The sequence below is a fragment of the Berghia stephanieae genome, chromosome 2 (assembly GCF_034508935.2).
Source record: "Berghia stephanieae isolate SIO BIC M18660-M18661 chromosome 2, UCSD_Bste_1.3, whole genome shotgun sequence".
Taxonomy (NCBI): domain Eukaryota; kingdom Metazoa; phylum Mollusca; class Gastropoda; order Nudibranchia; family Aeolidiidae; genus Berghia; species Berghia stephanieae.
Window position 1 is genome coordinate 103,706,393 of NC_088361.1, and position 22,500 is coordinate 103,728,892.

At 38.6% G+C, this 22,500-nt stretch overlaps 3 protein-coding genes across 6 annotated transcripts in view; 2 read left to right on the forward strand and 1 right to left on the reverse strand.

Annotated features, from left to right (window-relative positions):
* Positions 1 to 22,500, reverse strand: part of LOC144966124 (neural-cadherin-like) — a 173,194-nt gene that overhangs the window by 29,914 nt on the left and 120,780 nt on the right. For all 4 annotated transcript variants that reach the window (XM_078902233.1, XM_078902231.1, XM_078902232.1 and 1 more), the window contains exon 34: positions 21,732 to 22,000. In XM_078902233.1, the coding sequence (XP_078758359.1) occupies positions 21,732 to 22,000 (269 nt within the window). The remainder of the gene's footprint in view (positions 1 to 21,731; positions 22,001 to 22,500) is intronic.
* LOC144966128 (uncharacterized) lies at positions 1,514 to 7,267 on the forward strand. The gene is made up of 2 exons (XM_078902237.1): positions 1,514 to 1,712; positions 5,690 to 7,267. The coding sequence occupies exons 1-2, from the start codon at positions 1,643 to 1,645 to the stop codon at positions 5,938 to 5,940; spliced, it is 321 nt and encodes a 106-aa protein (XP_078758363.1). The 5' UTR covers positions 1,514 to 1,642; the 3' UTR covers positions 5,941 to 7,267.
* LOC144966126 (uncharacterized) lies at positions 8,629 to 12,573 on the forward strand. The gene is made up of 2 exons (XM_078902236.1): positions 8,629 to 8,846; positions 12,262 to 12,573. The coding sequence occupies exons 1-2, from the start codon at positions 8,777 to 8,779 to the stop codon at positions 12,519 to 12,521; spliced, it is 330 nt and encodes a 109-aa protein (XP_078758362.1). The 5' UTR covers positions 8,629 to 8,776; the 3' UTR covers positions 12,522 to 12,573.

The following is a 22,500-nucleotide window of genomic DNA, read 5'->3' on the forward strand; positions in this document are numbered from 1 at the left end:
ATTGTTCGAAGAGATGACGTCACTCAGATCTTTGTTATTGTTTTTTGCCATCCGCGTTTATGAGTAACGCTCACTGAATTGTATTAACCTGACTGTAAACGTTCATGGATACACAGTTTTGTGTGTTGGTCCGTTATACTTCCGGATGGCAGTGTCATAAGCTTCTTAGCCAAGCGCATACTATCTATATTTACTTTCCATGTGCTCGAGGCCATCGGTCACATTGCAAAATGTGCTCAAAGTGACCCACTTAGTGAAAAGTGTTCACAGCAATTTAAATATCTAACATCACGATTGGTCATTTGATTCAGCTTGACACATGAATATATGTTTATGACATTTGTTAACAAAGCAGCGTGTTTACATTTGTTAAGAAATATCCAATTGTTGGACCGCAACAAATCATGTGATTGATGACCTGGTTGAACGCAAACATGTATAGATAGTATGCGCTTGGCTAAGAAGCTCATAACGTTGCCATCCGGAAGTATAACGGACCAACACACAAAACTGTGTGTATCCATGAACGTTTATAGTCAGGTTAATACAGTTCAGTGAGCATTACTCATAAACGCGGATGGCAAAAAACAATAACAAAGACCTGAGTGACGTCATCTTCGAACTATCTATCAAGAGAAATGATAGGGTTTTCCAATGAGAGGGGTTGAATAAAATAGGTTAGTTAGCTTTACAGATATCCGATCTAATCCTTCATCTGAATATGAACGTGACACTGATGTGTTGATGTGGGTGGGCTGGCCCGCGGCCTTCGTGAACTCGCAGTTTTAGGAAGGTCATGGTTGGCCTTTCCAACAAGTAAGGTAATGTGCGGCTATGTGGTCTAGTGGTATGACACTCGCTTTCGGATCGGAAGGTCCTGGGTTCGAGCCTCGCGCTCGGCGCATAGTTGAGTCCTTGGAAAAGGCTCTTTACTCACATGCGCTCACTGTACTCAGGTGTAAAATGAGTACCTGGCCGTTAACAGCGTTGTCTTTGTCCGAAAAATTGTAATATCGCCTAACAGGCGTTATGTCCCGTCCTACACGTTAAATATTGCTGTTGACCAGGGGCCCCTTGTAAAGCGTTTTGAGCACATTTAGTGGATATTGCGCTATATAAAGCTCAAATAAAAAAAGGTTATCGAAATTTGCGACACTTAACATCTTATCAGAGCTAGGCAGGACAGGTTACTGGTCCTGTTGTATGGCACTATGCCATCGACCTGTAGCTCTCGAGTTCAAGTCTAGCAAAAGGCGATGTAAATTTGAGACCACAGAAATGGTCTCCTCCTCCTTCTCATCATCATTACGATCATCATCATCATCATCATCATCATCATCATCATCATCATCATCATCATCATCATCGTCATCATCATCATCATCATCATCATCTTTATCATCATCAATATTGTGAAAAGATAAAGACCTTTAAATGGTGAAAAAAAAAAAAATCACTGATAAGAAACCATAAACCAATGCTTTAATTTTCTAGAACACTTTAATCGTTTTACACATCAACCCAGTCATGTAGTGTGTTGTCGTACCGTGGTACAGCGTTAAAAACCATAATCTTTCATTTCGTTCAGTCTTTTAAGATCCATCCATCAATTTAGACTTCCTCGGAAGAGTTGAAATCCAATATGGCTGCCAGACAAACAATAATACTGTTCGCATTACTTTTTGGTGCACTAGCAATTTCTCAAGTTTTAGGTAGGTGTTTGTGTCTATTTTCATAGCAGAATAATTAAACAGTAGAATTTTGACCAATCAAAACATGGAATTTGTGACACACCTTCACACGTGCTCGGACAAACATAGTTGGTTGTTTATAGATAGTGTGCGCTTGGCTAAGAAGCTCATAACATTGCCATCCGGAAGTTTAACGGACCAACACACAAAATTGTGTGTATCCATAAACGTTTATAGTCAGGTTAATACAGTTCAGTGAGCATAACTCATGAACGCGGATGGCAAAAAATATAACAAAGACCAGAGTGACGTCATCTTCGAACTATCTATAAATAGTAACGTGAATGAAATCAACCTCTTTCCGATCATTGTTATTGTTTTTCTACTGTCAGATGGATGACTAGTTATCACACGATTTTCTCGATCAAGTGAACACTTGATTTTCTGTGTCTTTGTTATTGACTTTTGCCATCCGCGTTTATAGATAGTATGCAAATGACGTCACTCAGGCCTTTGTTATTGTTTTTGCCATCCGCGTTTGTGAGTTGTTCTCACTAAACTGTATTAACCAGACTATAAAAGTTCATGGTTACACAGAGTTTGTGTGTTGGTCCGTTATACTTCCGGATGGCAATGTTGTGAACTCCTTGGCCAAGCGCATTCTATCTATAAGTAATTCTCACTAAACTGTATTAACCAGACTATAAACGTTCAAGGTTACACATAGTTTTGTGTGTTGGTCCGTTATACTTCCGGATGGCGATATCGTGAGCTTCTTAACCATGCGCACACTATCTATAAACGCGTTCAATGGTACACATAGTTTTGTGTGTTCGTCCGGTATAGATAGAATGCGCTTGGCTAAGAAGCCTACAACATTGCCATCCGGAAGTAAGACGGACCAACACACAAATCGGTGTGCAACCATGAACGTTTATAGTCGGGTTAATACAGTTTAGTGAGAATTACTCATAAACGCGGATAGCAAAAAAATCAACAACAAAAACGCGAATGACGTCAACTTCATTCTATCTATACGTCCGGATGGCAATGTTGTGAACTTCTTAGCCAAGCGCACACTATCTATAGATAGCATGCGCTTGTCTCAGTAGCTAACAACATTGCCATCCGGAAGTATACGGACCAACACACAAATCGGTGTGCAACCATGAACGTTTATAGTCTGGTTAATACAGTTTCGTGAGAATTACTCATAAACGCGGATGGCAAAAAACAACTACAAAGGCTGGAGTGACGCCAACTTCGATCTATCAATAGATAGTATGCACTTGGCTAAGAAGCTCACGACACTGTTATCTGGAAAAATAACGAACCAACACACAACGCTATGTGTAACCTTAACGTTTATAGTCTCGTTCATACAGTCTAGTGAGAATTACTCATAAACGCGGATGGCAAAAACAACTACAAAGGCTGGAGTGACGCCAACTTCGATCTATCAATAGATAGTATGCACTTGGCTAAGAAGCTCACGACACTGTTATCTGGAAAAATAACGAACCAACACACAACGCTATGTGTAACCTTAACGTTTATAGTCTCGTTCATACAGTCTAGTGAGAATTACTCATAAACGCGGATGGCAAAAAACAACTACAAAGACGCGAATGACGTCAACTTCATTCTATCTATAGATAGTTTGAAGATGACGTCACGCAGGTCTTTGTTATTGTTTTTTGCCATCCGCGTTTATGAATAATGATCACTGAACTGTATTAACCTGGCTATAAACGTTCATGGATACACACAGTTTTGTGTGTTGGTCCGTTATACTTCCGGATGGCAATGTTATGAGCTTCTTAGCCAAGCGCATACTATCTATAGTCTGGTTCATACAGTCTAGTGAGAATTACTCATAAACGCGGGTAGCAAAAAATCAACAACAAAGACGCGAATGACGTCAACTTCATTCTATCTATACTTCCGGATGGCAATGTTGTGAACTTTTTAGCCAAGCTCATACTATCTATAGATAGCATGCGCTTGTCTCAGTAGCTCACAACATTGCCATCCGGAAGTATAACGGACCAACGCACAAATCGGTGTGCAACCATGAACGTTTATAGTCAGGTTAATACAGTTTTGTGAGAATTATTCATAAACTCGGATGGCAAAAAACAACAACAAAGACCTGACTGACCTCAACTTCGAACTATCTAAACTCATTCAGCGAGGATCAAACTCGACGGATACAAAGTATCGGCTATGTGGTCTAGTGGTATGACACTCGCTTTCGGATCGGAAGGTCGAGCCTCGCGCTCGGCGCATAGTTGAGTCCTTGGGGAAGGCTCTTTACTCACATTCCCCTACCGTACTCAGGTGTAAAATGAGTACTTGGCCGGTAACGGCGTTGTCTTTGTCCGAAAAATTGTAATATCGCCTAACAGGCGTTATGTCCCGTCCTACATGTAAAATGTTGATGTTGACCAGGGACCCCTTGTAAAGCGCTTGGAGCACGTTAAGTGGATATTGCGTTATATAAAAGTTCTTTTTAATTTTTTAAATTTTAATTCTAATCGGACAAAAATAACAACATTACAGCTTTTTGTTTCAAATGAGAAGAAAAAACTTAACATGGAACATCTCGGGCTCAAAATCACTTTTTGAGGCTAAAACTCTCCATGTAAAGCAAGCTATTTTTATTTCTTTTATTTTTCAGCTGCTAATTTCATTTTTATACCATTGATGCAATACGTTTAGGTATAATCCTCACCTGTTCTCCCAGCCAAACAAATACAACAAGCACACTTACTTATCCGAAACAGCGACCACCTGAGCTCTAGCCCTTCGGTCTTGTGCCATGACGTAGAAGTTAGACGTCTTTTGTAGTTGTTCCAGGTGACTATAAAGTGTTACTGATGCTTGGATTTGGTGGGAGGAATGTGCATCTCAGGTCTTCAAGAGGTTGACATTCAAGCAAGTGGTGTGTTAATGTTTACAACAAGCACACAAAACTATGTGTAACATGTTAACATTTAAAACGTCTCTAACCATTCAGAGAGCCAATAATGGGGATAATCACCCAACTGACATTCTAAAAACCAGTCCTGGGGTGATGTCAAACTCACTCATTCTATACTTTCCGCCTATCCTTGCAACTTTTATTCAAACAGACTTATTCACGAGTCTCATGACCCAAATACTCTTCAATAGTCGTAACGTCACTTCCTTCCTAAAGACGTATGATAACTTAGTAACACTGGCTCTAAACTATCGGAACAATGGCGGACGCCCGTTTGAAATATTTCTCCGGCGAGCATAAAGCGTATCCAGAGGAAAAAAACCACATACATTTGATCATGTTTTGACTTTTACACATTCTGATCACAAGGCATATGGAAAGTTCTAGCCAGCATGAAAAATAAAAAAGGAATGATTTTCTTTGCTTAGAACCAAGATGGCCGCCGTTGCCGAGAGGCGTGACATCAGACTATTGAATCGTATTGTCAAAGCCCGACGCATACTTATTTGCAGGTCCGAATACCCAATTGGTATGGTCTCATTGTTGTAACTGAAATACTCTCAAACCAACGCAAAATATTGTCCATTACACCAATGTCAAATCAAGCCCATAATTGCGTTCGGTTATCAGGCCTGCAAATACATGCACGTAGTTCAGGTCCCATTACCCTTTTGGGTAAGAATCGAAGACCATACAGCTAAGGCACGCTATTCAATAGATAGTATGCGCTTGGCTAAGAAGCTCATAATATTGTCATCCGGAAGTATAACGGACCAACACACACAACTGTGTGTAACCATGAACGTTTATAGCCAGGTTAATACAGTTCAGTGAGCATTACTCATAAACGCGGATGGCAAAAAAAAAAAAATCAATAAAAAAGACCTGAGTGACGTCATCTTCAAACTATCTACACAGTTTAATCAAATCAGCCTAAATAATGGCTGGCTCGTTCTTCATTTATTTGTAATGTTTTTGTTTTTTTTACCTTATCTTCGTTTTTTTTTTTTAAAAGCTCAAAAGTGTTGGAGGAACTTCGTGGGATACAACAAAGGACAAACGTGGAAGGAAGGATGTAAACAACGATGCACGTGTGAAGACCCCAACACTAACAGGATCTCGTGTATGGGATTGTGTTCCACTTGGGAGGGCATCGTACACACCAAATGCTTCATGACACCGCCTCCAGTCGGCAAGTGCTGCCCAGAACCAAAATGCCAACCGAATTTCGGCTTGTTATATCCCAACGGATTTGTGATGGAGTAACAACTTTCCCTTGAAAAGACTGCCCCTTTGTCCGGTCTTTGAGTTAAAACTTTTGATGATTTGTATCTCTCTTTTTAAAAATTTCAGGACGTAAATTTACATTCAATGTAGCAAATTAATTAAGGAGCAGGCACTGGTGTAAGGCAAAGATTATACAACTTTTTTCTAGATCTTCATAAATTCATCCAAATTTGTTAGATATTTTCAGAGTCCTAGATTATTTAAAATTAAAAAAAATAAATTTAAAGTAAGTTTTTTTTTTGTTCGATCCTATAGTAAACTGTTTAGCTCATTTGTCTCCCATTCAAGACTCGTGTTATCTCTTGTTTTAAAAATTTCATTACAAAAATTAACCTAAATTCAACTAAATATGATGTGTTATTCTGGAGTCTCAGATTATTAAGAATTTCAGTGTCTGCATTATCAATAAAATTGAAATAAAAATTGAAAGTAAGTCAATTGTCACGTGTCCATCCTTGAGTAAAAAGTATGGCTAATCATAACTTATGCTATCCCTTTTTTTCGGAAATTTTCCGGACGAAAATTTACAGAATTCAACCAAATTTGATGCTTTTCTAGAGTGTCAATTACGAATTTGATGTTTTTCTAGAGTGGCAATTACGAATTTGATGTCTTTCTAGAGTGGCAATTACGAATTTGATGTTTTCCTAGAGTGGCAATTACGAATTTGATGTTTTTCTAGAGTGTCAATTACGAATTTGATGTTTTTCTAGAGTGGCAATTACGAATGTGATGTTTTTCTAGAGTGTCAATTACGAATTTGATGTCTTTCTAGAGTGTCAATTACGAATTTGATGTCTGTCTAGAGTGTCAATTACGAATTTGATGTTTTTCTAGAGTGGCAATTACGAATTTGATGTTTTCTAGAGTGGCAATTACGAATTTGATTCTCTGCAGCTGAATACAGAATAGGACGCCAAAATGAGAAAAGACTGTTAGTTGGTTATATGGAATTTTTCCCTCTAACTTCTATTGCTTCAATAATTTCCAATAATATAAGTAGCCCTTCAAAGAATATGGAGCTATCGTATAAGCCGGATTGTGTGTTATTAGATGGAAAAAAATATGCGCTACCCTTTAGATAGGATGCTAGTCTATCCCAAAGTACTTTACGCCCGATCTGCAAGACCCGGCTACCTTATCAATTTACTGGGTAAATAAAGGGGGTCAGACAAATTCCTCAACTCTGCCGTTTCTCGAAAAACAAACTCCACATTTTTCAAATTATTGCCAGAAAACTCGTCCTTCAAATATTGATCGACTAAAATTACTCTCATTTTACAAAAAAAATAAAATAAAAATAAAATCCTCAAGCCTGGGACTTCATAAAGAAGTGCCATGTTTGGGAGTTTTGTCAAGATGATTGATATTAATTGAAGGACGAGTTTACTGGCCAAAATCTGAAAAATATGTTGTTTTCAGAATACACCAAAGCTGCAACAAGCACCGATACCAGCTACAATGTTTTTGATGCCAGTGTCTCCAGCCAATCTATAAACATTTTAAAGTGGTATGACACCCGCTTTCGGAGCGGAAGGTCCTGGGTTCGAGCATCGCTCGGCGCATAGTTGAGTCCTTGGAGAAGGCTCTATACTCACATTCTCTCACCGTACTTAGGTGTAAAATGAGTACCTGGCCGTTAACAGCGCTGTCTTTGTCCGTAAAAAATGTAATATCGCCTAACAGGCGTCATGTCCCGTCCTACATGTTAATTGTTTCTGTTGGCAAGGGACCCCATTGTAAAGAGCTTTGAGCACATTTAGTTGATATTGCGCAATACAAAAGCTCAATTAAAAAATAAATAACACAATGTCTGTTCTCAATAGAGGAAGTGAGTGTTTAAAATTTTACAGATGATATTAAGTCACCCACCCTTTCTAAACGGTATTGCGTCGAGATAAAATTGGCCATGTGGTCTATGGTGTGACACTCGCCTTCGGGCCGGAAGGTACATGGTTCGAGTCCATATCCGAGTGGCGCATCATTGAGTCCTTGATTGAAAAAAGCTTTTTATTCATATTTATTCTCTCACCGCACTCATGTGTAAAATGAGTACCACGTCGTTAACAGCACTGTCTCTGTCGTTAAAAAAAATTGAAATATCGTCTTAAAGGCAACATGTCGTCTCTTCCTACCCGCTAAGGGTTGTTGTTGGCTTGGGACCACTTGTAAAGCGATTTCATCACGTGTAGTGGATATTGCTATACATAAACATTTAAGTTTCGTTTAAGATCTGATGCTAAAATTTAATATATAGTCAATACAATAATACTGGGGGTCCCGATAGCTCAGTTGGTAGAGCACTTCCGGGTGCAATCAACATTTTTTCTGACCCCCCCCCCCTCCCTCCCCGTCCTGTCCACCCAGCAGTGAATGGGTAGCTGAGTCTGTTAGATTTGTCGGAAAGTACTTTGCGATAGACTAGGTACTATCCAAAGGATAGCAAGCAATTGCTATTGTCCGTTTCACGCTATAGAAACCGGAATAAACTCCGGATCCATGGGCCGAATGGCTGTGAAAAACTACTTTTACTTTTTAAAACACAAACTGAAACTTAAATCGTTTTTAAAAAAAAAAAAGTATGTTTCATGTTGAAAATTAAAAGATTAAAAAACAAAACAAAACAAGCATAATTAAATTGATAAGAAAGGCGTTTTAAATAAAGGTTGTATTATTCTCTTGCAGTAAGTCACTCTCACAGGGTTACAAGGCACTTGTTAGGTACTTACAATACATCTCTAGATCTAGTTATCGTCCTTTGGAAAGCACCAAAATATTTACATTATTAATACTTGATTCCTAGTTGAAAATCGAAATGGCTGTGAAAATCAAAATGGCGCTTGTTGTGTTCTTCCTCAGTGTGCTGGCAATTTCTCATGTATTAGGTGAGTGGGTTGTGTTGTGTTCAATCTTATAGATAGTATGCAGATGACGTCACACAGGCCTTTGTTATTGTTTTTGCCATCCGCGTTTGTGAGTTGTTCTCACTAAACTGTATTAACAAGACTATAAAAGTTCATGGTTACACAGAGTTTGTGTGTTGGTCCGTTATACTTCCGGATGGCAATGTTGTGAACTCCTTGGCCAAGCGCATTCTATCTATATTAATTTGTTGTCACGGTTTATAATGGTGAACAGGGAATCTACAGATCGTTCGAAAATGACGCCACTCATGTCTTTGTTATTGGTTTTTGCCATCCGCGTACTTCTCACTAAACTGTATTAACCAGACTATAAACCTTCAAGGTTACACACAGTTTTGTGTGTTGGCCAGTTTTAATTCAGGATGGCAATGTTGTGAGCTTCTTAACCAAGCGCATACTATAGATAGTATGCGCTTGGCTAAGAAGCTCATAATATTGCCATCCGGAAGTATAACGGACCAACACACAAAACTGTGTGTATCATCCATGAACGTTTATAGTCGGGTTAATACAGTTCAGTGAACATTACTCATAAACGCGGATGGTAAAAAACAATAACAAAGACATGGGTGACGTCATCTTCGAACTATCTATATAAAATATATTCAAATTTGCCTTCACTAAAATATCGTGGAGTAAGAGGCGATCTTATTCATATAATATATAGATAGTATGCAAATGACGTCACTCAGGCCTTTGTTATTGTTTTTGCCATCCGCGTTTGTGAGTTGTTCTCACTACACTGTATTAACCAGACTATAAACGTTCATGGTTACACAGAGTTTGTGTGTTGGTCCGTTATACTTCCGGATGGCAATGTTGTGAACTCCTTGGCCAAGCGCATTCTATCTATAGACTCGGCGGGTGGTTGGATGGGAGCATCACCCTTGAATCATATACCTATGATGTTCGCATGGGTGTACGATCCGATAGTGATGTCGTTTCTTCTTCTCTTTACTAGCCTATCCTGCTTCTTTGGTTTGTGATTGTATTTTTGACAGGGGATATTTTTTTTTCTGTAAATCTTCTGCCTGTTTGTTCTTGGTTATTTATAATTTAGCTTATGATATCTTTAGGTTATGATTTTGATTTACATTTGTACTATTTTTGTTAGATTGCTTGTTTGTTTTTTTTTCAGCGGTCTCTCATATAACCTCAATTGTGTTGGAAGAGACCTAAAGCAACAAACAAACAAAATATAGACTCGTGCATGGTTCTTACAATATAGATTATAATGATTTTTAAATTATTCACATGTTACAATCACTAAGGGAGATAAGTTTATGATATTATTTGTTGACAGATGTAATTCTTCTATAAGGAAAAATAATCAAATGCAAAGGACTGTGACAATTTGGAATAATCTAAAGTTTGAGACGAAAAATTCTAATTCAATTAATAACTTTAATTATGCCATTGATAAATATCTTACCAACATTATATTTGATTTTGACGAATAATGTAACATGACATTGGATATTATTGTCTTTTGTATAACAATTATTTGAAACTCTCGAATGTACAAGTTGGACATGCCGAATGAATGTAAATAGTGTTAATTATAGTAGGAATATTGAATATGACACTTTTTTATGTATTAGATATTTAATTCTCAATATTATCAATTAATTAACATTGAATACTAATTATATAATTGATAAATTGTATCTATGCATAAAACTTACACAGAGCATTTAAAGGTTTTTAGAACCTATTAGCTCGATACGATACTACGTTACGATACGATACTACGATAGATACGATACTACGATACGATACGATACGATACTACGATACGATACGATACTACGATACGATACGATACGATACGATACGATATCATATTATTTATGTTTTATGTACATCAAATAACAACTTACAACAATTAGTGGATTAAGGACAAATCATGGTTTTAGGACATACAATAGTAGATATATGAAATGGTCCATTACTATGCACTGACTTGATGCTATTTTTCATGTTATGATAAAAGTCTCTCATTTAACACTGGTCACGTGAAAACAACAACGAAATATGAGACTTAGTCCTAGATAACGTGTTTTATTTTGAGAAAAAAAAGGAATATGAAGATAAAGAGCACAGGAAGACGGGGGGGGGGGGGGGGGGGGGGGGGGGAGCTATATCTATGATTATGGCACTGCGGTTATTCCAGTCTTCCCTTGGAATACACCCTAGAGACAAATTTCCCCAATAGGACGAATAAAGGGAATTAAATTATTTTTTAAAAAATCATTTATTTATATACGCTTACCAAAGTGTAACATCTGAGCAGTTCCCTTAGTTTAGCAGTACGTTGCCATTGTTCAGCGAATATTGACTGCTCGGACATTCTGAATCGTTTTGGGGTTAAAGGACAAAGGGCGTGGTTATGCTGCCTCTACTATGAGTTAATCTACCTCAATACAAACATTTATTTTATTTCAAAAGTTGTAAATCAAAGCTTAAAATTACATTTTAAGCATCTGGGTTACAACTACTTAATACCGCTTTGAGAATATTGGTCACAAATGTGTATTATCCCACCCCGTCCGTTGGAAAATCCTATCATTTATTAGTAAAAACGTAACCGCAAGCTCGTGAGTTATTCGCCGCGATAAAAACAATTCATTTAATAAATCCAAACCCGTGAGAAAAAGCTGTATTATTTTATATCATGTCCACGTATTCAATGTATTAATTGTTACAGTGAATGACACAATCAGTGGGATGGTGAAAAGGTTTGAACTGAGATATTGCCAAGTTAATTTAGACGGTCAATTTCTTATCCAAAATGAGTTCTTAACATAAATTATTAAATCAACCCTTTTTGTACATCTTCGGGAAACATCAAAGCTTAATTTCACTTCTAAATATTTTTTTACAGCTGGTCTAGTTAAAAAATGATGAAATTTTAGAAAAGTTGCTGGATACCTTTCCCAAACATATGGCCATGAAAAATCACCCGATTTACTTCAAATAAAGATTAAAACGATCTGGGGGAGCATATTCTTTCAGAAAATGGACAAAAATGCAAATCCAAATTGTTCACCTTCCCACTGATTATGTCATGCACTGACACAATGGGAGCGATCTTTATTCATGTCTTCGTCCAACCAAGTCATCAATCACATGATTCGTTGATGTCCAACGATTGGATATTTCTTCAGAAATGTAAACACGCTGCTTTGTTTATGAAAGTTGTAAGCATACACATGTGTAAAGCTGAGCAAAATGACCAATCGGGATTTTGGATATTCCAAAAACTGTGAACACTGTTCACTATGTGGGTCACTTTGAGCACATATTCCAATGTGACCAATGACCTCAAGCACATGGAAATGTAATATAGATCATGCCCATTGCTTCCTTATTTCAGCCAATAATAATGAATGCTGGAGAAATAACAGATGGTACAGCAAAGGCCAGTCCTGGATGGAGGGGTGTAAATTTAGATGTACGTGTAAACCCGACACACACCCCGATCAAATCTGGTGTCAGGAGCTGTGTTTGCATTGGGACCCCGTGGTACACACCAACTGCTTCATGACGCCTCCAAAACGCGGGAAATGCTGCCCGACGCCAACATGCCAACCCGATTTTGGATTACTGTACGCCAATGGATACGTGGACGAGTAATGGCCCCTTCTTGGACACCCCCCCCCCCCCCCCCGTCCCTCTCTGTCATAAAAATAAACACTTGAGTCCTCGTTGGCGTGGTTAATTTTGGCCTCTTCCCCCCCCCTCTCTCTCTCTTTCTCTCTCTCTTTCTCTCTCTCTCTCTCTTTCCCGCCTCTCTCTCTATGTCTATGTCTTTCTCTCTCTCTCCCTCTGTCTTTCTCTCCCCCCCCCTCTGTCTTTCTCTCTCTCTATGTCTTTCTCTCTCTCTCTCCCTCTCTTTCTCTCTCTCCCTCTCTCTCTCTCCCTCTCTCTATGTCTCTCTCTCCCTCTCTTTCTCTCCCTCTCTCTATGTCTCTCTCTCTCCCTCTCTCTACGTTTCTCTCTCTTTATGCCTCTCTCTCCCTCTCTCTCTCTATGTCTCTCTCTCTCTCCCTCTCTCTATGTCTCTCTCTTTCTCTCTCTCCCTCTCTCTCTCCCTCTCTCTATGTCTCTCTCTCTATCTCTCTCTCTCTCTCTCTCTCTCTCTCTCTCTCTCTCTCTCTCTCTCTCTTTTCTCTCATGCAAATAAAAATTTGACTTCGTTATTCAGACCTGCCTCCTACAAAAAACCCAGTAAAAATACGAATTTTTGGCTTCAACAGCGGAAATAAATAGACATATTTGACCCTTCGCCCCAAAACGGTATTAAGTCGGGATGGCGAAGATGTTGAAATTGAATTTATAGCCAGAAATATCAGACTTGTGTTGAGTTTGTATGTTTAATAAAGGAGAATGGATATCATATTCTAGGGTGCTAATGCCAACAATTGATATTTTTGATCAGTTTAACATTAAATTCGGCTTTAAGCATATGCTTCGTTCCGACATAATACCGTTTTGAGACGTTGGGTCACATATTTGATTCAATACAAAGTGTTAAAAAGGAAACTTAGGTGCCACAAACCCCCCCCCCCCCAACTATTCAGGGTTTTGAAGGCATAGAGCAATATCCACTAAGCGTACTCAAAGGGTCCCTGACCGACAGCAACACGTAACTTGTAGAACGAGACATGTCGCCTGTTAGGCGATATTACAATTTTTTCGGACAGAGACAACGGTGTTAACGGCCTGGTACTCAATTTTACACCTGAATACGGTGAGAGAATGTGATTAAAGAGCCTTTTCTAAGGACTCAACTATGCGCCGAGCGAGGCTCGGACCCAGGACCTTCCGACCCGAAAGCGAGTGTCATACCACAAGACCACATAGCCGCATAACGTACAAACTTTATTACCGAATCCTAAAGACTTTATTACCGGACTCTACAGACTTTATTACCTAATCCTAAAGACTTTATTACCGGACTCTACAAACTTTATTACTGGACCCTGAAGACTTTATTACCGGACTCTACAAACTTTATTACTGGACCCTGAAGACTGGTAGCGAGCCTAACGGATGGAGGTAAGGGGTTTCAGGTTTGTGCTCCAAATTTGCCGAAAGATCATCTATCACAAAAATATTTTTCATGGATTTTGGGATGGTAGACTACTGTCTTGATGCGAGTTTGTTACATATAGATAGAATGAAGTTGACGTCACTCGGGTCTTTGTTATTGTCTTTTGGGCTTTTTTTTTTCTAAATTGAGCTTTACTCATTTTACATCTGAGTACGGTGAGAGAATGTGAGTAAAGAGCCTTTTCCAAGGAGTCAACTATGCGCCGAGCGAGGCTCGTCCCCAGGACCTTCCGATCCGAAAGCGAGTGTCATACCACTAGACCACATAGCCGCACGTTTATCAGTAATTATCATTTAACTGTATGAACCAGACTATAAATGTTCATGGTTACGCAGTTTTGTGTGTTGGTCCGCTATACTTCCGTATGGCAATGTTGTGGGCTTCTTAGCCAAGAGCATACTATATATACCAATAGATTGGGCTTCTTAGCCAAGAGCATACTATATATTCCAAGAGCTTGGCGAAGAAGCTCACAACAGACGATATATTATTCACCCATCGTCTCTAAACAAGATAGCCCAGTTACTAACATTGAAGATAAAGAACTGAACAAGTGTGTATGAAAGGTGCCAGACAAAGCAAGACAGAAAAATACAAGAAAAAAAAATATCCCAAAAAATCAGTCGATTTAAATAAAGAACTGAACAAGTGTGTATGAAAGGTGTCAGACAAAGCAAGAAAGAAAAATACAAGAAAAAAATATCCCAAAAAATCAGTCGATTTAAATAAAGAACTGAACAAGTGTGTATGAAAGGTGTCAGACAGAGCAAGAAAGAAAAATACAAGAAAAAAATATCCCAAAAAATCAGTCTACCTGATCGATGGTTTTTTTTTTACTTGTATTTTTCTTTCTTGCTTTGTCTGGCACCTTTCATACACACTTGTTCAGTTCTTTATCTTACACCGGTGCCTGCTCCTTAATTGTTTAATTTGACACTAACATTGAACATGTATTTTAGTCACAAATATGAGACATAGCTAGGTCGTTTTCATGTTTGACATGAAAGAAGTCTCCCCGAGACCTGTATCTCTCTTTTTGAAATTGAACAGTGGCTTTCCAAAACGCCCTAACCCCGTTTTTCCTATTTTGAGGATTATTCCCCCTAAAATTTCTCATTCGGCCTATTATTTTGAATGAATGAATGAATGAATGAATGAATGAATGAATGAATTTATTTAGCGCCTATATCCACAATGTGCTCAGAGGCGCTTTACAATGCAAATAAAACACAACAATAAATCGATAATTTAAGCATAAAATCTATCATATTGGAATAGCATTAATCAATTTGTTATGTAATTACCACGCACTGTGCTACAAGATGAAAATTTATTTTATCACATTTGAACTCCAAATTCACACAAATCTAGGGGGAATTCTTGGGCCATTTGATGCTTAAAGTAAAGTTTACGTTTCAATTTAGATATCGCATGGATGGAAAATCTCAAAAAGTAGAAAAATCGACATAACGAGTTTTGGAAAACCAGCCTTCAATTAAATGGATGATACACCAGCTATAATTAAATTGATAAGAGAAGAGTTTTTAATTCGATTTTGTAGTAAGACATTCTCACAGTTATACAACGAACCGGCAATGTTTTCACAACAAATGTTATTGTAGTTTTGAAGGCTTCAAACTATAATTTACATTATTAGTGATAGATATCTATAGCTGGAAATAGAAATGGCTGCCAAAATCAAAATGGCGCTGGTTGTGTTCTTCTTTAGTGTGCTGGCAATTTCTCATGTATTAGGCGAGTGGGTTGTGTTGTATTCAATCTTATCTTGTTGTGACGGATGTGGTCTAGTGGTATGACACTCGCTTTCGGATCGGAAGGTCCTGGGTTCGAGCCTCTTTCGGTGCATAGTTGAGTCTTTGGAAAATGGCTCTTTACTGACATTCTCTCACCGTAGTCAGGTGTAAAATGAGTACCTGGCCGTTAACATTGTTGTCTTTTTCCGAAAACAATTGTAATATCTCCTAACAGGCGTCATGTCCCGTCCTACATGTAAAGAGTTCTATTGGTCAGGGACCCCGTGTAAAGCGCTTTGAGCACTTTTAGTGGATATTGCGCTATATAAAAGCTCAAGTTTAGCAAGGTGAAAAACGAAATTAAAGCCAAAAAGATGAGATCGTGTATTATTTCTAAAAGAAAAAGGAATAGATTTTTATATATTTTTATGGAGACAAAAAGTAAAATGTTGTATTTTCTCTGAACCTTGTAGCTTTTGATTAAATTTTTACCATACAAAAGAACCCGGAACAGCATAGCAGTTGGTTGAGGTAGTGCGGCTATATGGTCTAGTGGTATGACACTCGCTTTCGGATCGGAAGGTCATGGGTTCGAGCCTCGCGCTCGGCGCATAGTTGAGTCCTTGGAAAAGGCTCTTTACTCACATTCTCTCACCGTACTCAGGTGTAAAACGAGTACCTGGCCGTTAACAGCGTTGTCTTTGTCCGAAAAAATGTAATATCGCCTAACAGGCGTCATGTCCCGTTCTAAATGTTAAATGTTGCTGTTGGCCAGGGACCAGTTGTAAAGCGCTTTGAGCACATTAGTGGATATTGCGCTATATAAAAGTTCAATTTAAAAAAAATAATTTTGTAATGGTAGCACGTCTGACCGGGAATCAGAAGGTTGAGGTTCCATCCCCAGTCGAGGTAGACTGATTTTTGGGGATGTTTTTTTTTCCTTGTATTTTTCTTTCTTGCTTTGTCTGGTACCTTTCATACACACTTGTTAAGATCTTTATCTTTCAACGGTGAGAACACGGACAGAGACAACGCTGTTAACGGCCAGGTACTCATTTTACACTTGAGTACGATGAGAGAATGTGAGTAAAGAGCCTTTTCGAAGGGCTCAACTATGCACCGCTCAGATCGAGACTCGAACCCGAGACCTACAAATCCTAAGGCGTGTATCATACCACATAGCCGGCGCACAAATTAGGTCATATAAGCTCCACGGAAAAAAAGTAAAATGAGAGGTACAGATAAACAAAAGACAGAAAAAACCCAAAATTGAAAAATCCGACTTAATACCGTTTCGAAGCGGAGGGTCACAATATTAGGTATTGATTATTTTATATTTACATATTAAATATATTGGCTCATGGGTCTGATTACAGCAACGTGCATTTATTTGTAGGTCTAATAACCCAATTCAAAATGGGCTCGTTGTCGTAATTGAAATCTCAAACAATGACGCAAAGTATTGTCCATTACAACAATGTTAAACTAGGCCCAAGCATTCGGTTGGCAGACCTGTATATATGTACACGTCGAGCCATTGTGTTTTTCCCATTTTGAAAACACACACACACACAGAGAGAGAGAGAGAGAGAGAGAGAGAGAGAGAGAGAGAGAGAGAGAGAGAGAGAGAGAGAGAGAGAGAGAATGCTAAAAGTGCATCTAGTGATAAGTAGAGCAACATGAACTTGAAAAAATAGCGAGGCTAAAGTTTGAGGTTAAAGTATTTGTGATTAGATATTATTGGCAAGTACAGGAAGGTATAAATAAAATTGGCACCTCTTTTAAAATAGGTGCCTATAGTCCGTTCCAAATATCGCGAATTCCTCCACAGTTACAAAATGTGGTGACGTGGTTTTTTGCATGCGGGCTTATAATATTATTTTAAGTGAAATTTCGAATTTTGAATACCGATAGTGATAGATCAAACAGTTTTCTCACAATGCATCTTTTCATGGTTTGTAATAAAATATGACTCAAACTTTAAAATGTTTACAGTAATGGTGTGTTGATTCTCTTTCCCCAAGGGGAAAATATTCAAAAACAAAGTTGCATTCAGTGGCGTAGCTTAGCAGATAATTTTGGGTTGTATCAAAAAAAGTTGTTTGAAATATTGTTGGACATATGAAACAATCGATCTCATTTAAATAGTACGATAGGTAGTATGTGCTTGGCTAAGAAGCTCACAACATTGCCATCCGGAAGTATAACGGACCAACATACAAAACTGTGTGTAACCTTGAACGACTATTGTCTGGTTAATACAGTTAAGTGAGAATTACTCATTAACGCGGATAGCAAAAAAAAAAAAAAAAAAAAAAAAAAAAAAAAACAATAACAAAGACCTGGGTGACGTCATCTTCGAACTATCTATATTTAACAGTTTTGAAAAAAATTCAGTGTTTAATGTCACAAAGTATCTCTTCCCTGGTGGACAAGGGACAAGTAATATGATGGACGACACAAGCAGCCCGTGAGGTGCTTACGATGTAGTATAAAACAAACAAAATAATAAAAAAAAAAGAACCAGGGGGGTCCTCCAAATTTTTACGCCTGTCTTCGATATGACAAGGACAAAGTCCTTACACAAAGACGTAATCCCAGACCAACTGTTGAGCAAGACAACTCAAAACTGTCGCACAAAACCCACTGGTCACCCATCGAGCAGGGTACACGTTTTGCCTTCATGGACTTCTCTAACGTTTACCTCCTCTCTCTCTCTCTCTCTCTTTCTCTCTCTCTCTCTTTCTATGTCTCTCTCTTTCTTTCAATGTCCCTCTTTCTCTCTCCCCCCTCTCTCTCTCTCTCTCTCTCTCTCTCTCTCTCTTTTAATGTCCCTCTCTCTCTTTCTCTCTCTATGTCTCTCTCTCTCTCTTTCAATGTCCCTCTCTCTCTCTCTCTTTCTCTCTCTCTATGTCCCCCCCTCTCTCTCTCTCTTTCAATGTCCCTCTCTCTCTTTCTATCTCTCTCTTTCTTTCAATGTCCCTCTCTCGCTTTCTCTCTTTCTCTCTCTCCCTCTCTCTCTCTCTTTCAATGTCCCTCTCTCTCTCTTTCTCTCTCTCTCTCTTTCTATGTCTCTCTCTCTCTTTCTCTCTCTATGTGGCTCTTTCTTCTTCTCTCTCTATGTATCTCTTTATGTCTGTGTCTCTCTCTATCTCTCTCTCTTTCTTTCTCTCTCTCTCTCTCTCTCTTTCTAATGCAAATAAACATTTGAGTTAGTGTTTTCTATGAATTTCTACAGATGGTTATGGACTTCTCTAACGTTCACCTCTCTCTCTCTCTCTTTCTCTCTCTTTCTCTCTCTATCTCTCTCTCTCTTCTTCTCTCTCTCTATCTCTCTCTATGTCCATGTCTATCTCTGTCTCTGTCTCTCTCTCTCTCTCTCTCTCTCTCTCTCTCTCTCTCTCTCTCTCTCTCTCTCTCTCTTCCTCTCTCTCTAATGCAAATAAACATTTGAGTTCTCATTGATGTGGTTAGTGTTTTCTATGAAATTCTACAGACAGTTAATTAATTACACATTATCATACACCCCTTTTGTTTTGAGGAAAACCTGATTTCACTATAGCATAATCGCAACAAAACCAACAACAACAAAAAAAAAAAAAAAAGAAAAAGAAAAAAGAGGCATCTTTTTTCTTTAAAAAAAAAACAAAACAAAACATAGCAGTTCGGGGAATATTCATATACATGGCCCATCCGATTTTACGAAAGGGGATTTTACTAAATGCTAATTATAAAGGTTAATTATTTTGGGGACGTTAAATTTTTCACCCATTGGTGTTATGAATTAAGGACAAATCTTGATGAGAAATAACATGGGTGAGATCATTGTTGGAGAGGTAAAACGAAAGAGTGTTGAAGCAGGTACTTATGTTGATAACAACAAGAGATGAAGTGAGTAGGAAAGTTCCAGAAGACAATAGAGAATAAAAATCTTTTGCGGCGGTGATGGGAGTTTGAACCAGCGACCTTACTGGTACGACAACTCCGCCTGGCCGGTGAGAGCATGACTCTACCGTATGAGCTATCCACGATCCCAAAAAAAAAGATCGTCTCTAACCCTAGTCATTATTAGAGCTCTCTCTCTCTCACCGACTACTTGAGATCGCGGGTCCAACACACACAACCTCCGCGAAGTTAGTTGGCCAGCAATTAAGCTTAATAGCCAATATTCTCAACACAAACATATAACATAGAAACAATTGAGACATTGAGTATGCTCCGGTAAAACAAAAGCATAGTTGAAAGCCCGTGTGTGTCGAAATCGTTCTCACCGCGTGCTCCCAAGGTCTTGCAAAGGAATATCGAACTCCAGATGTAGGATCTCAAGAAGACTATGTCTGTTTTTGTTTTTGTTTTTAAGGGTTTTACGGCGCTTGCAACACATTTAGGTTATATCAGCGCCAGTAAAAAGGAAGAAAATGGGATAGTAAAAAGTTCTAGAATTACAATTAAAGCAGCCAAGAGAAAGTAAGACATAGGGGAACTGGGAACAAATAGGGATCAGATGTAGAATCCAAGAGCACACCACCAATGTACTTAGTTTGAGATCACCTATAAGTCTCATCCGGACACAAGCACAAAATCCAACAAAGAAGAATACACTCAAATGCTTACATTTTACATTCAAAATAACAAGTATAATAATACATAACAGAGAGATGATTTACAAGGAAAAAATATTATCTCCCAAAACAATAACTATGCATTTGACTGTTTTCCTCCCAGCTAGAACTCCGGCCAGGGCCAAGACAAAACCAAGTAATCTCATTCCAAGACAAGGACAGAAAGCATGTTGGAAAACACATATAAAGGGATAGAAGACACAGTATGTACCCCCCTGCCCACCATGGGAGGTCAGGAACCCCACCCAGCCTGCCCACTATGGGAGGTCAGGAACCCGACCCAGCAAAAAGACTATGATATTGAAGACACTTCGCTGTCATGTAGAGTGAAGGCTGGTGAACGCGCCTTTCAGCATTCTGGTCCAAGGTTGTAGAATTTACTACCACTAGAGATACGTTCTTCGCCTTCACTAGAGGAATTCAAGCGTCGATTGAAGACATTCTTATTCAGACAGGCTTTCTTTTGATTTATGTGTAGAATTAGCGTTGTTCGTGTACTGTGTTAGGGTTTGATCTTTGTTATACGCTCAGAGCCCTCCAGATGAAGGGATGTTTGGCGCACTATAAATCTATACCATTATTATTATTACCGTAAGTATAAGTGCGGCATGTAGTCTAGTAGCTTTCGGATCGGAAGGTCCTGGGTTCGAGCCTCGCTCGGCGCATAGTTGAGTCCTTGGAGAAGGCTCTTTACTCATATTCTCTCACCGTACTCAGGTGTAAAATGAGTACTTGGCCGTTAACAGCGTTGTCTCTGTCCCAAAAATTTGTAATATCGCCTGACAGGCGACATGTCTCGTCCTACATGTTATATGTTGCTGTTGGCCAGGGACCCCTTGTAAAGCGCTTTGAGCAGTTTAGTGGATATTGCGCTATATAAAAGCTCAAGTTATAAGTGTAAAAGGTAAAACGAAAGTATTCTCATTCCAGCAAGCACGAATCTGAGGGGAAAGTCATAAATATCTGGATCAGTGAACTCCGTGCTTCGCCATATCATATTATGTTGGCTGAAAATATACTTATTAAATATAGAAATATATAACCAAAAAAAAACCCCAAAACAAAACAAAAAAACAAAAACAACACAAAACAAACAAACAAAATATAGAAAAAAAACAAAGAAAAAAAAACAGTAAAAAAACTTGAATGCATCACTTTACAACTATGGGCTTTAACGTGACGTAATAACGTTTTTTTACTATGTTTGTGACTGGCTGAAGATGGGTTTGAAGCCCGAAACGTTCCGTGTTTGGTAATTTGTCCACATCACACGTTATTATATTGAGTTTTGAACATTGATTCTTACAGTCCGTAGCCAATAGCAGATCAGTATTTGCTTGTATACAATACTCACGTGATTTTGCCCCAGTCGTCATGGTGACAAGACCCGCCATTATAACAATAGCCTCCATTGCACTTTTCTGGAGTCGGGAATATACAGTCCAAGCAGTCCGGTACCACCTTAGGAATGACCTTGACCCCAACGTAACTTGTGCGATTGGCATTGACCAGGTTTGCTTCGTTCGTGACGTCAAGCACCATGGAGCAACCGACGTCATAGATTTCTTCCATGCAGAGGTTGATGGGTAACATCTCAATTTTGATACCAAGACTGGACTCGAACTGAAGGGATGAAAGAAATTGGAAATCTTTAGACAATTGGATTCAGTAGTCTGATGTCACGCCGCCCGGCAACGGCGGCCATCTTGGTTCTAAACAAAGAAAATAATTACTTTTTATTCTTCAAGCTGGCAAGAACTTTTCATATGCCTTTTGATCAGAAAAAGACAAAACATGATCAAATTTATGTTTTTTTTTTCCCTCTGAATACGCTTTTATGCTCGCCGGGGAAATATTTCATACGGCCGTCCGCCATTGTTCCGATAGTTTAGAGCCAGTGTTACTCGGTTACCATGAGTCATTAGGAAGGAAGTGACGTTACAACTGTTGAAGAGTATTAACAAGTAGATTGTTGACCAATCAAAACATGGAATTTGTGACACACCCTCACACGTGCTCGGAAAACATAGTTGGTTGTTTATAAATAGTAACGTGAATGAATTCAACCTCTTTCCGATCATTGTTATTGTTTTTATACCGTCAGATGGGTGACTAGTTATCAC